We start from the raw sequence: 13,946 nt of genomic DNA, 5'->3' as shown, positions 1-13,946 counted from the left end.
TCACAGAAGCCTGCAAATGAAACTCATTCAGCACACAGACAGGTCTGAAAATGACTGAAATAATCGCATCTGTCTCATCTGCGTTTCACTTAAAAGAATCATTTGATTTATGCTTTTATGAAACTGGAATGGCACTATAAAGAAGTGCAACCAAGAAGGACTATGCAGTATATAATACCTGGAGAATTACAGAGCGGGAATTTTTGAACGAATCACGTCAGCTGTGAAGGTAATATGACTAATCCGCGCACAGTCTCAAACCTGCAGAGCCTGCAATACTTTTGTTAGACATCGCAATGTTTCTTGGGAGAAAGCAATACTTCTGCAAGAGAATGCAAAGTTTCCCAGAAGATCGCAATACTTTTGCGAGAGAACGCAAAGCTTTTCAGGAGAAAGCAATACTTTTGCAAGAGAATGCAAAGTTTCCCAGGAGATCGCAATGCTTTTGTGAGAGAATGCAAAGCTTTCTAGGAGAATGCAATACTTTTGCGAAAGAATGCAAAATTTCTCAGGAGAATGCAATACTTTCTCCAGACAATGCAAAGTTTCTTGGGAGAATCCAATAGTTTTGCAAGAGAATGCAAAGTTTCCCAGGAGATCGCAGTACTTTTGTGAGAGAACGCAAAGCTTTTCAGGAGAAAGCAATACTTTTTCAAGAGAATGCAAAGTTTCCCAGGAGATCGCAATGCTTGTGTGAAAGAATGCAAAGCTTTTTGGGAGAATGCAATACTTTTGTAAGAGAAGGCAAAGTTTGTTGGTGAGAATACAGTACTTTTGCAAGAGAACACAAAGTTTCTCAGGAGATTGCAATACTTTTGCGAGAGAATGCAAAGCTTTTCAGGAGAAAGCAATGCTTTTGCAACAGAATGCAAAGTTTCCATGGAGATCGCAATACTTTTGCAAGAGAACTCGAAGCTTTTCAGGAGAAAGCAATACTTTTGCAAGAGAATGCAAAGTTTCTTGGTGAGAATACAGTACTTTTGCAAGAGAACACAAAGTTTCTCAGGAGAATGCAATGCTTTTGTGAGAGAATGCAGAGCTTTTTGGGAGAAAGCAATACTTTTGCGAGAGAATGCAAAGTTTCCCAAGAGAATGCAATACTTTTGTGAGAGAATGCAAAGTTTCCCTGGAGATCGCAATACGTTTGCAAGAGAATGCAAAGCTTTTTGGGAGAATGCAATACTTTTGCGAGAGAACGCAAAGCTTTTCAGGAGAAAGCAATACTTTTGCAATAGAATGCAAAGTTTCTTGATGAGAATTCAGTACTTTTGCAAGAGAACACCAAGTTTCTCAGGAGAAATAGCAACCTCCAGCAAAGTAGCGCCGTGGAGCCGGTCGCAGGGCAGCCGCCCTGCCCATCCAGGCCCCCGCCAAACCTGGTGGCAAGCAGAAGAGCAAGAAGCCCTGAGACGGGCGACCCAGAGTTCAGGGGCGTCCACTTAATTTCAGTGAAGGCGGCAGATGCTCCTGTCTTTCGTGTAGAGATCGCAGTCTCCCTGGCGAAGGATGCGATAGAGCCGGTCCATCCAGCCGATATGAGGACGGGGTTTTACAGCCCTTACTTCATTGTACCCAAGAAAGGTGGTGGGTTGAGACCAATCTTGGATCTGCGCATCTTCAACCGGGCCCTTCACAAGCTTCCGTTCAAGATGCTCATGCAGAAACGCATCTTCAGGTTTGCAGCGATCGACCTGAAGGACATGTACTTCTATGTGTCAATCCTTCTGCGCCACAGGCCATTCCTGCGGTTTGCGTTCGAAGGACGGGCATATCAGTACAAGGTCCTGCCCTTCAGGCTGTCCCTGTCGCCCTGTGTCTTCACGAAAGTTCGCATTCTCAACTACCTCGACGACTGGCTCATACTGGCTCAGTCTCAGGACCAGTTGTACGAACACAGGGACTTGGTGCTCTCGCACCTCAGCCAGTTGGGCCTTCGGGTCAACTGGGAAAAGAGCAAACTCTCCCTGATGCAGAGGATCTCTTTTCTCGGTATGGAGTTGGATTCGGTCGATGAGACAGCACGCCTCATGCAGGAACGTGCTCAGTCGGTGTTGAACTGCTTGAATATGTTCAAGAGCAGGACAGCGGTCCCACTGAAACAATTTCAGAGGCTCCTGGGGCATATGGCAGCTGCGGCGGCAGTCACACTGCTGGGGCTGTTTTTTATATGAGACCGCTTCAACACTGGCTTCATGGCCGAGTCCCGAGGTGGGTGTGGCAACGCGGCACTTACCGGGTTCAAGTCACACCAAACTCTCACCCCGTGGTCAGACCTCTCGTTTCTCCGGGCGGAAGTGCCCCTGGAACAGGTCTCCAGGCATGCTGTGGTTTACATGGATGCCTCCACCACTGGCTGGGGGGCCACGTTCAATGGGCTTTCAGTGTCGGGGGTTTGGATGGGCCTCCAATTGCACTGGCACATCAATTGCCTAGAGTTGCTGGCAGTACGCCTGGCCTTGATCTGTCTCAAGAGGCGATTACGAGGCAAGCACGTACTGGTCCGCATGGACAACACTGCGACCGTTGCGTACATCAACTGACAAGGTGGTCTACGCTCCCGTCGCATTCGTGCCATTCACATTCCGGGTTTGCTCAACCAGGCAGCCGACGAGCTGTCACGAGCTGCGCTCCCCGGAGAGTGGAGACTCCATCCCCAGATGGTCCAGCTGATTTGGAGATGTATCGGACCTGCTCAGGTAGACCTGTTTGCATGTCTAGAGACCTCTCATTGCCAGTTGTTTTACTCCCTGACCGAGGGAACACTCGGCACGGACACACTGGCACACAGCTGGCCGTGGGGCCTTCGCAAGTATGCGTTTCCCCCAGTGAGCCTTCTCGCACAGACACTGTGCAAGATCAGGGAGGATGAGGAGCAGATCCTGCTTGTGGCGCCGTACTGGCCCACTCTGACTTTGTTCCCAGAACTGATGCACCTCGTGACAGCCCCTCCTTGGCAGATTCCTCTGAGGAAGGATCTAATGACTCAGAGACGGAGCACCTTATGGCACCCGCGTCCAGACCTCTGGAAACGTCATGTCTGGTCCCTGAACAGGACGCGGAGGTTCTAGGTGACCTACCCCAAGAGGTAGTTGACACCATCACTTCGGCGAGAGCGCCGTCTACGAGACATGCTTATGCCTTGAAGCGGAACCTGTTTGTCGATCGGTGTTCTTCTTATCGAGAAGAACCCCGGAAGTGCCCGATCAGAGTCGTGCTGTCCTTCTTGCAGCAGGGTTTGGAGCGAAGGCTGTCTCCCTCCACCCTTAAAGTCTATGTGGCTGCAATTGCTGCCAACCACGACCCCGTGGAAGGGAAGTTGGTGGGGAAGCATGACTTGGTCATCAGGTTCATTAGGGGGGCGAGAAGGTTAAATCCTCCACGGCCCCCCTCTATACCCTCTTGGGACCTGTCTCTAGTGCTCAGAGCACTACAGAAGGGCCCATTTGAGCCTTTGCAGACAGTCAAGCTGAAGTTTCTTTTAATGAAGACTCTGCTCCTGCTGGCATTGGCCTCCATCAAGAGTGTAGGGGACCTGCACGCATTTTCGGTCGACGATTCGTGCCTAGAGTTTGGGCCGGCTGATTCCCAGGTAATCCTGAGGCCCCGGCCTGGCTATGTGCCCAAGGTTCCCACTACTCCCTTCAGGGACCAGCTGGTGAGCATTGAGATGTTACGTTGACACGACTCAAAGCTTCAGGACCTCAGACCAGCTCTTTGTCTGTCACGGAGGCCGGCAGAAGGGGAATGCCATCTCCAAGCAGAGGATGGCCCACTGGATAGTGGACGCCATCACCCTGGCTTATCAGGCACAGGGTGTGCCCTGCCCATTCAGGTTGAGAGCCCACTCTACTAGAAGTGTTGCATCCTCCTGGGCATTGGCTCGTGGCGCCTCGCTGGCAGATATTTGTAGAGCTGTGGGCTGGGCGACCCCTAACACGTTCGCTAGATTCTATAGCCTTCGTGTGGAACCGGTCTCCTCCTGTGTTCTCACCTCAAACGGGTAGAAGCACTGATAGGCTCCGGTTTTGGGTCGGCTTACTAAAACTGCTCCAGAGAGTCCGTACTGTAGACCCTGTCGAGCTCCTCCATCCCCTCGGCAGCCAGACGTGGCGGAGCATCCAGCGTCAGGCCCTCACTCGATGAATCCGTGAGAACCGGTAGAGGGCTGGGTTCCATATGTAGAGACCTTCTTGGAATCTATATAAGTCCACGGTGTAGCCTCCGAGCCTGTGTTTCCCCAGCAGATGTTCTGCCATTATCCAAGAAGCTACAATCACCTCTAATCTTCAATATGCACCTAAGTGGTTTGTTCATATGCGTAAGTGCTTCTGAACCTCCTTCGGGAGGGTTGGGCTTCCGCAGCATTCCTGTTCCAAGTGGAACGGGTACGTTTTCCCAGTGTTATCCAATCTTACTGAGTGGGTAGTGCTATAGCACAGTAGCTGGTCTTCTTGTGGTAAGCCCTGACCTGCGCCAAAAAGTAGGGGCGCAGGAGGCTTCCACAGGCACACTGGAAGGGGCAGTATCCGTGGCCCTTTGGTAGGGATCTCAATTCGTCGGTCACCCGTCGCGACTCGGAGTTACCAACTGAAAGGGAACGTCTTGGTTATGTATGTAACCATTGTTCCCTGAAGGAGGGAACGGAGGCGTCACGTCCCGTCGCTGGCTCGGCTCCTCAGCGAAAAGCTGAATATGCAATGATCGCATGCCAATGTCCATTGGCTTGTTTAGTTACACTCGAAGTGGATTGGTCTCTCTAAGCGAGATCCCAATTCTTCGGTCAACCCGACGTGACGTCTCCGTTCCCTCCTTCAGGTAACGAGGGTTACATACGTAACCGAGACGTTTCTTGGGAGAACATAATATTTTTGGAGAACGCAATACTTTTGCAAGCGAACGAAAATGTTTTCAACACTGATAAGAATAATGAATGTATACTGAGCAGCAAATCAGAATATTAGAATGATTTCTAAAAGATAATCAGGATTACATTTTAAAAACAGTTTTTAGCTAAATTAAAACAGTTCTTTTAATTGTAATCATATTTCACAATATTACTGATTTTGATCAAACAAATGCAGCCTTGGTGAGCAGAATACACTTCTTTCAAAAGCATAAACAATCTTACTGATTCCATTCATTTAAACAGTAGTGCATCTTCATACATATTGCATATCACAGATATTGTATAAGTAGTATGCTAAACATGCATGTGTTTCTTGAACCAAGATATTATATTTGGCTTCATATCCAAGATAAGCAAACAGAGAGACAGCAAAGCCTAAGGTTAAGCAACACAATTCTCCATGAATCCTCATTTGCTAGTAAACAGGTCAAGACGTCCTTCCAATGATTTAAATGGCCAATGGGATCATAAGTAGGCACCAGTCAGACATGACAGATGTGTGTCACTCTGAGTCTGAGTTAACCAGTAAAAAACACCTCCAGCAGTGTTTCATTCACGACTGAGGCTCTAGTGGATGGTGGCACGTGGATTTGAGGAGAAACTGTTGAATGGCATTCTTCAGCTCTCAATGGAAGCCTTATTTCTCCATATTTGAAAAAAGGGCTCAATATGAAGTCAAAGTTTCCCAATGAGCAGCTCAGATATCAAAGGGTTTGATTTGTGTGGCCCCCTCTGTCTAATCACCCGCAGCCAATACTGCCACTGAGAACAAAGCAGGAAGTCATAAACACGGCATGGCTCTAATTCTCAACACACCGAGCTTTGAAAGCACACACCGCCCAAAGCCAATAACCACTGCTCCCCCCACCAGGATAACTCATAACATATTAATTTATGCAGATGCCAGATCTCTGATACACGTTCAGTGCTATACAGGCCTCTATAGAAGCTTGTTTCTGGAATGGAATAAAAAAAAAAAAAAAGTCAGAAATGTGAGACATATACTCAGAATTCCAATACACAAATGCAGAACTGCGAGATATAAACTAAAAAAGATAAAGAAAAGTAAGAATTTTGAGAAAAAGTTGCAGTTGCCTTTTTAATTTGGTATTTTGTGGTAGCAACAAGAGACGGAATTGCGAAATGTAAACAGAATTCAGAGAAAAACGGTAGAGTCCCAAAAAGCTTTTTATCTCGCAATTTTCTATATATATCTCAGAATTGGGATAAACTCAGAATTGCGAGACAGTCTGAATTGTGGGATAAAAACTCACAATTACCTTTATTAGTTTTTATTGCTTGGTGGAAATAGGCTTCTGCAGTCCTCAGAGGAAGATATTAGCTTGTAGATTTAAACAGGGTCTTATTGATGAGGTCTTGATTAATATGAAACACTTTGCACATCTGATGAACCATTTTGTTTAAATTATTTACATGTATGCATTTTGCAGACACTTTTAACCAAAGCAACTTATACTCAAGTTATACATTTCCCTGGAAATTGAACCCATGATGTGGGCGTAGCCACAGGAATGTTCCAACAGCAGAATAAATCATACTAGAAAGTGCTGCAAATTTTTTAAGAAAAAGACGAATTGTGGCAGTCTGGGAAGATTTCTGAATCACTTTGAAGTCGGTTCAGGTCACAAGCCTCTTCTCTTATCCCCCGACGCTTGAGGGCAACAAGGCCTGACAGCAGATGATGGAGATAACGCAATAATTGAGTCTTTTGACACTTTGATGTTGCAGGAGTCTTCATGCAAAAGATAAATGATCACGTTGAGTTCTCGCACTCACTGATGCAGTCGCTTAATCACGTGTCATCTTTCTTCTCAATGTATGCTATAATAAAGGTGGTAAATGTGGCCATGCACCTCAGGTGCTCAATTATATTCCAGTAATGCTAAATAAAACTGTCTGGAGTCAATTAATTTCAATTCATACATAGCTGACACATGATTGTGCTCATTTTTAACAACTTTTCACCTCTAAAATGCACAGTAGAATTAGCCACCATAACTACTTCAGAAAGAACATGGCACAGTGTTTATTTTGGTATTACTTGTAAACTATTATAGCATTTATTAATATTTTGCATTAGCTTTCATATTTTCTTTTCAATTTAAATTTCGGTAATAATTAAATTTTTAGTAAAAAAGTGTTTATGTGCTTTAGTTTTGTTTTATTAGTGTTAAAACAAGTTTTAGTTTGATTTATTTGTATTTATTATCTATATTTCTTGAATTTTTTTTCACTTTTTTTTCATCTACTTCAAAATTTTTGATGTTACTAGTCATTGTGAAATTCATTTCTCAGTACTACACCATTTTTTACAGTGTAGTATTTATATTTTATTTCAGCGCTATTTCCATTATTAAAACGTTTTTAATAGTTTTGGTTAACATTAAAAACAGTGAAATACCCCATGGCACATCTCTGAACTCTAATGCCTTCAAATCTACTACTTCATAACCTTGCAGTTATTGTCTATAACTAAACTATTGTCTACTGTGTACTGCGATTAAAACTGTAACCAATAAGTTAAACCGTGAGGCATTGTTTCATCACATCATGAGGCAGTCGTGGCCTAATGGTTAGAGTTGGACTTGTAACCCAAAGGTCGCGGATTCGAATCTCAGGTCCGGAAGGGATTGTAGGTGGGGGGAGTGAATATCCAGCGATCTCTTCACCTTCAGTGCCATGACTGAGGTGAGACCCTTGAGCAAGAGACCAAACCCCCAACTGCTCCCCGGGCACCGCAACATAAATGGCTGCCCGCTGCTCCCACGGTGTGTGTTTGTGTTTGTTCACTACGCACTGCTGTGTGTGTGCACTTGAATGGGTTAAATGCAGAGCACAAATTCCGAGTATGGGTCTCCATACTTTGCTTTCCAAACAGTATGTTTTCAACATGACCATCACTTTGCATGAGAGTGCTGTCCAGATACCATCTTGGAAATTCGATTTTGCATTAAACAACAACAAAACACTATCCAGTCACATCTGTTAACCAACAATTCACCAATGCTGTGGCATAAACTCGCTTAGACTACATCATAAGGCACCGTGAAGTCACTCTTTTTCATATAATTGTTTTTATTGAAGTTGGTCAACTGCAGAGGAAATGAATGAATTTACACAGTAAAACATTGACACTGCAGGCAAATAGTTTTACCTGAAATAAAGATTAAATTTGTAAAGAAAACATTTATAATAATTCACATGACCACTACAGAGAAGAAGAATCTCAAAGGAGAATTTCTTAAAAATATTTGTACATGATATCTGGTTGCTTGGCAGATGGAGGGGTGGAATCCATAGTAACAGTCTCCCTAGTTACACGGCTGTTCCTCTCTCCAGGTTCTGTTTGATCTCTGCGGTGTATTTGCCGTAGAAACGTTCAGCCTTCTTGTTGAATTTAGCGTTTCTCTCGTTGATATAATCGATGTCAGCGTCGTCGTTGTAGGCCCTGCGGCGACTGTATTTCGAACGCTTTTCAATCCTAAACACACAAGGAGACATTTATGGAGATTACACATGCAAGAATGAATGTTGAATGCAAGAAATAAAACACCCTGGAAACTGTTTTTCACTAAATGAACAAGAATTTTTTTTTTAATCAACCGAAATAAAGTAGATTAAGGCTATTTATTATTTATATAATTTATATTTATAAAATTTTATTTAAATAAAAAACAAAGCTAATAAAATGACAAACCCAAAATATTTATTGAAACTAAAATTAAAAACATAAGTTACTTCAAATAATTCAGAAATATGATAAATGATACTAAAATGACACTGACTTTAGGAAACAATGGTCAAAAACAGCACATTAAAGTCATCACATCACTCAGAGTATTGCCAGCAGAATCATCAGGCAAACATCAACTATATTACCCAGCTGTACTCCTCAGCCATTCATTTCCCAGTTTGATGCTTCAACAGACAATGTCAGTTTTCAAAGTCCATCAAAGGGACTCACATGCCCCCCACATACCCACAGACGGTTCTTCAAAAATCTTCAAAGCATGTTTGTGCGTCACGATCTGGCAGCTGTAGCCCTGTCTAATGTCTCTCAGAAGCTAAAAGCAGCTCCTCCAAAATAGAAGAATGCCGTCTCACGCATAAACAAACCCTCGCCGGCGCACACATCCATGTGCAACAGGCACGCAACGGCACAAACACATCTGGAGCGAGGAACAAACACAGGAGGCCGTGCTCTCAGAGCGCTCTAAAATTGGCAGCAACATCACATTCAGAAGAGCCGCTATATGCAGGTGATTCTGCAGTAAGATCTGAAATCTAACAGAATCCCTGCGTGCCATGAACACAAACACAGATTCTTACTGTTTCTCCACATCGTCCACCATGCGGTCGACGCTCTCCTTAGACGGGACGTGAGTGCCGTGAATCAGACTGTTGGAGGTGGGGTGGAAATCCTCTCCACTAGGAGCAAAAGAGACACGTGCAAATCATCAGCTTTTTTATATAGAGAACTTTACAAGGAGAACAGCAATAAAATTGGACTTTTGCGCTTCGTTTAGGCTTTATTTCTTATAATCATAAAAACACAGATTTTTGAAGCAAATAGTCTTTCCTGTTTACAGCACTTGTAGTTATTTACAACAGCAATTTTACACAGTCACAGAAAATATCTTAAGTTCATTTGCTGTTAATATCTGTTACTATTTCAAATAAATGCTGTTCTTTTGAACTTTCTATTTATCAAAGAACCCTAAAAAAAGTATCAAAGTTTCCACAAATATTTTCCAAATTGATAATGAATGAATTTGAATCAAGACAGCAAACAGGATGCAAATTTCCAGTTCTAATGTGAATTCTGAAGGAACGTCGACTGTCATTTTAATGTTAATTTGTTTTATTTAGTTTTTTTTGCTTGATTTTTGGGAGTGTGAAGCTTTATATGCCTTACAGATAGATGGATAAATTGTTACATTTTGTGTTTATTTTATGTACACTATTGTTCAAACGTTTATGGTCAGTAAGATTTTAATACATTAATGCATTAATTTGATCAAAAGTGACAGTAAATACATTTATAATGTCCTAAAAGGATTTAAAATAAATACTGTTCTTTTGAACTTTCTATTCATTAAAGACCAAAAATCACAGTTTTAACAAGAATATTAAGCAGCTCAACTGTTTTCAGCATTGATAATGATAAGAAATATTTCTTGAGCAGTATATCAGTATATTAGAATGATTTCTGAAGGATCATGTGATACTGAAGACTGCAGTAATGATGCTGAAAATTCAGCTTTGATCACAGGAATAAATGACAGATTAAAATATTCCAATAGAAGATAGTTATTTTAAATTATAATAATATTTCACAATACTACTGTATTTTTGATCAAAGAAATGTAGCATTGGTTAACAAGATTTTTTTTTTCATTTTAAAGGATTCCAAACTTTGTAACAGAAAACCTGTGCAGAAAAAAACAACTAGGAAATGAAACGAACGCTTTAATTTTAAACAATATTTGTTAAAAAAATCATTGTCTCTAAATCAGAAATTATCATTGGGGACCAAAATTGGTCTAAATTTTAATTTTCCCTTTAAATATCTATCTTCACTGGGAACGTTATAATTGCTATTTATACTATTAGACAGAAAGTCTTCATATGACAAAATAAAAAGTCATTACTCAGGCAGTCTCACATACAGGAACTACCGATAGTGGCTGTTTCCAGTATCAGTCCATAGTATTAAAAACAGCCAGCTCCACTAGCGTGTGTATCTTTCGGAAGTAGAAATAAAGTCTCACCACTCCTCTCTCTGTCTCTCGTAGTTCTCCATATCTGGCTTGATCTGCTTCGTCAGTCTCTGGTACTGTCTCAGCTGGGCCTCAGCATAGCCTACACACACACACACACACATACAGAGATGAATACAAACACACATCCAGCTGTGGGGGTCTGAGAGGGGAAAGGGGCTCTTACAGGGAGAAGCAGAAGGAAAATTATAAGAATTACCAGAACCAATGATATCCAGGTGTGAGTAACAAGCTCTGCATGCCTTTAGCATCACATTCCCTCTCACTCTCAGCCAATCAGTGAGGCTCCTCATTAACCTGACGAGCGTTTCATACCTGAGAATCCTGGGTCTGGGTTTTTCTTCTTTTTCTTTCTCTCCCATCTCTCTGCATCTTCAGCGCTGATATCCAGGAGCTTTACACGGTTGTAGTCCTCACCTTGCTCCGCACACTCCTGACAAACAAACACAATTCACAGCTTTACATACTCCTCCTCACAAGCCACATAATCAGAATTAGTGCTTGATTGATACGGGGCTTTTAATGGCCGATACTGGCACATAAAGAGCAGAGAGGCCAAATGACAGCAAATACACTAAAGGGTTGGGCTTTAAAATTACTACTTTTATTCAGCAAAGATGCTTTAAATTGATCAAAAGTGACAGACATTTATAATGTTGGAAATAATAACTATTTCAAATAAATGCTGTTCTTTTGAGCTTTCTGAATCCTGAAAAAAAAAGGAAAGGAACACAACTGTTTTTAACAACAAAGACTGGAGTAATGATGCTGAAAACTCAGCTTTGCATCACAGGAATAAATTACATTATAAAATATATTCAAATATAAAAGAGTTATTCTAGCTGACTTCTTCTGACCGAAAAAACAAATGTAAACATAAACACTCATTTCACACAAAATTTATTTATTCAGAATCAAAATTCTAAACTTTTTTTTAATTGGTTTGCATGTTTGTTGCAACTCCGAGTGTTTTTGATACTTAAAATGATCAGACACAATCAAAATACATCGACTTTTGGATCTTTGGGGACTAAATTTAGATTCTTTAAATAGTTAAACATAACTATAATATAAGAAAGTGCTTTTTGCTCAGATAGAGCATATCATTTATCAGCTCGTTCATCTTAAAACATCAGAAAACATGTAAATATAATACATAACATGACTTTTAAAATGGTACAACTTATAATACACCAGTACAACTTAAACAACTTTTAAAACAGTGTGTCAGCTTTGACTTAAGCAGCTTTGTGAGTTTGGTTACTATGTGTGACCATTCACAAACAGCACGAAGTGTTTGTGTTATTATTTTTAGTAGAAACGACAGGCTTAAACCCTGATACTGTACCTTCTTCTTTTGGTCCACTATGAGTTCATACTCCAGACGGGCTTTCTTGGCTTCCCAGTTCGACGGCAGCTTCAGCCTCTTGTCCTCCTCCACCACCTCCTGATGATTCATCTTACGAGCCTCATTCTATCAACAGAACGCAAGCACATTTCATACACCTGCATGTTAATAGAGCAGATTCTATTGTGCTGTGTGTCAATGGCTTGCAATGTCAGCACAGAGTTTGCTTTGAGTCTACACCAACTACGCTAAAGCTCCTTTCACATGATGTATATCAAGGATTCAACACATGGATCACCACTAGTGTCATGTCTTCCTCTTAAGGCAAGATACCACAGGGGGATAGGGTAAAGCAACATAGCCCAAAATCTCAAATTTGAGCGGTGTATGAATAAAAAAATAAATGTCTGCAAATGTCTTTGAGGGACCCCCATTGATGGATCATCTCAAGGGGCAATCCCTTATATATAGACATATATATATATATATATATAGTCAATAAATAGTCTTTGCTTATGGATTCCACTGATGCGAGGTAAACTGTGTAGTAGTTACCCTCTTGAAATGAAGCTCTCTGAACTTTCTGAGTCTCTCTTCTCTCTTGTATGCTCCTGGAGTGTCTGTGCTTTCCTCTTCATTGCTGGGAGCAACAACCTGCAGTCAATGTACCGCATACAAGGCTTAATAATGATAGCTAAAACACAATCAGTGAAATCTCACATGCCACATTTATCAACAACATTAATCACACAGAGACTGATGTTAGCATCTTTAGCTATGACTATAAGAACAGCGTTCTGAAAAACGACACGCTAAAACGATCATTTCACCAGTACCTTAAAGATTGCTTATCAAAAATAATCTATAATATATAAACAATAAAGACACCTGTTAGGTTAACTCTTAAAGTTAGTTATTTTGCTTACCTCTGCGCTAGACGCCATTGCTTCTTTCAAAGCGGAAGTACGTCACACATTTCAGCTCGACTGAGATCTAATGACCTAATATGTAGTTCCGCTTTCATATACGTTTCCATGCCATATTAGCAAAGAATATACGTGTGTGTGTGTATATATATATATATATATATATATATATATATAACCCTGGACCACAAAACCAGTCATAAGGGTCATTTTTTTTGTATACATCATCTGAAAACTGAATAAATTAGCGTTCCATTGATGTATGGTTTGTTAATATAGGACAATATTTGGCTGAGATACAACTATTTGAATATCTGGAATCTAAGGGAGCAAAAATAAAATAAAAAATAAAAATATTGAGAAAATCGCCTTTAAAGTTGTTCGAATGAAGTTTTAGCTATGCATATTACTAATCAAAAATTAAGTTTTTATATATTTACAGTAGGAAATGTACAAAATATCTTCATGGAGCATGATCTTAATATCCTAAAAGAAAAATCTATTATTTTGACCCAAACAATGTATTTTTGGCTATTGCTACAAATATACCCCAGCGACTTAAGACTGGTTTTGTGCTCCAGGATCTCTCACACGAGCACACACACTCACACAGATGTATCATCTGTAATACCGTTGTGTAACCATTAGATGGCTGTATAGCCCTATATATCCATGACTGTGTATACCCTAGTTGCTGGAAACAGATTTCAGTCATAATTATTTGTATGTATTAGGATACATATTTAGGCATTATTAAAGACTACTTTTTGTCAAAGTTTGTTTGTTCCCCCCCCCCCCCCCCCCCCCCTCCAAATTTTAATTTGAAGTGACCATTTTTGCATTATTATTAATCAAATCTGGACACAGAAAAAGTATGGTTAAAAAGGCTTTACATTGCCAAGGTTGACAGCGCAGTTATTGAGAGTGCACTTGTAAAATAGCATCAGATACAGTTCATTTAGTAC

The 13,946-nt window shown here is 41.2% G+C and overlaps 1 protein-coding gene across 2 annotated transcripts; it reads right to left on the bottom strand.

Moving 5' to 3' along the window:
- Nucleotides 1-7,974: 7,974 nt before the first annotated feature.
- LOC306882555 (pre-mRNA-splicing factor syf2) lies at nt 7,975-13,034 on the bottom strand. 2 transcript variants are annotated; one of them, XM_079437278.1, is made up of 7 exons: nt 12,982-13,034; nt 12,611-12,709; nt 12,056-12,181; nt 11,023-11,140; nt 10,699-10,789; nt 9,257-9,355; nt 7,975-8,408 (listed from the first exon to the last, which is right to left on the bottom strand). In XM_079437278.1, exons 1-7 carry the CDS (start codon nt 12,997-12,999, stop codon nt 8,243-8,245), a joined length of 717 nt encoding a protein of 238 aa, XP_079293404.1. In that variant the 5' UTR covers nt 13,000-13,034; the 3' UTR covers nt 7,975-8,242. The 2 variants fall into 2 exon arrangements, with proteins under 2 accessions (XP_079293404.1, XP_079293405.1); XM_079437279.1 differs by having other exon boundaries at nt 7,990-8,408; nt 12,611-12,695; nt 12,982-13,025.
- Nucleotides 13,035-13,946: the final 912 nt, after the last annotated feature.

The sequence above is a fragment of the Barbus barbus genome (assembly GCF_936440315.1).
Source record: "Barbus barbus genome assembly, chromosome: 16".
NCBI lineage: Eukaryota > Metazoa > Chordata > Actinopteri > Cypriniformes > Cyprinidae > Barbus > Barbus barbus.
This window is presented reverse-complemented; position numbering and strand designations above follow the sequence as displayed.

Coding starts and splice junctions, on each gene's coding strand:
- LOC306882555 (XM_079437278.1), bottom strand. Junction 10,790..11,022: donor CCCAGACCCAGGATTCTCAG/GTATGAAACGCT, acceptor GTGTGTGTGTAG/GCTATGCTGAGGCCCAGCTG. Junction 9,356..10,698: donor GAGAGACAGAGAGAGGAGTG/GTGAGACTTTAT, acceptor TTTTGCTCCTAG/TGGAGAGGATTTCCACCCCA.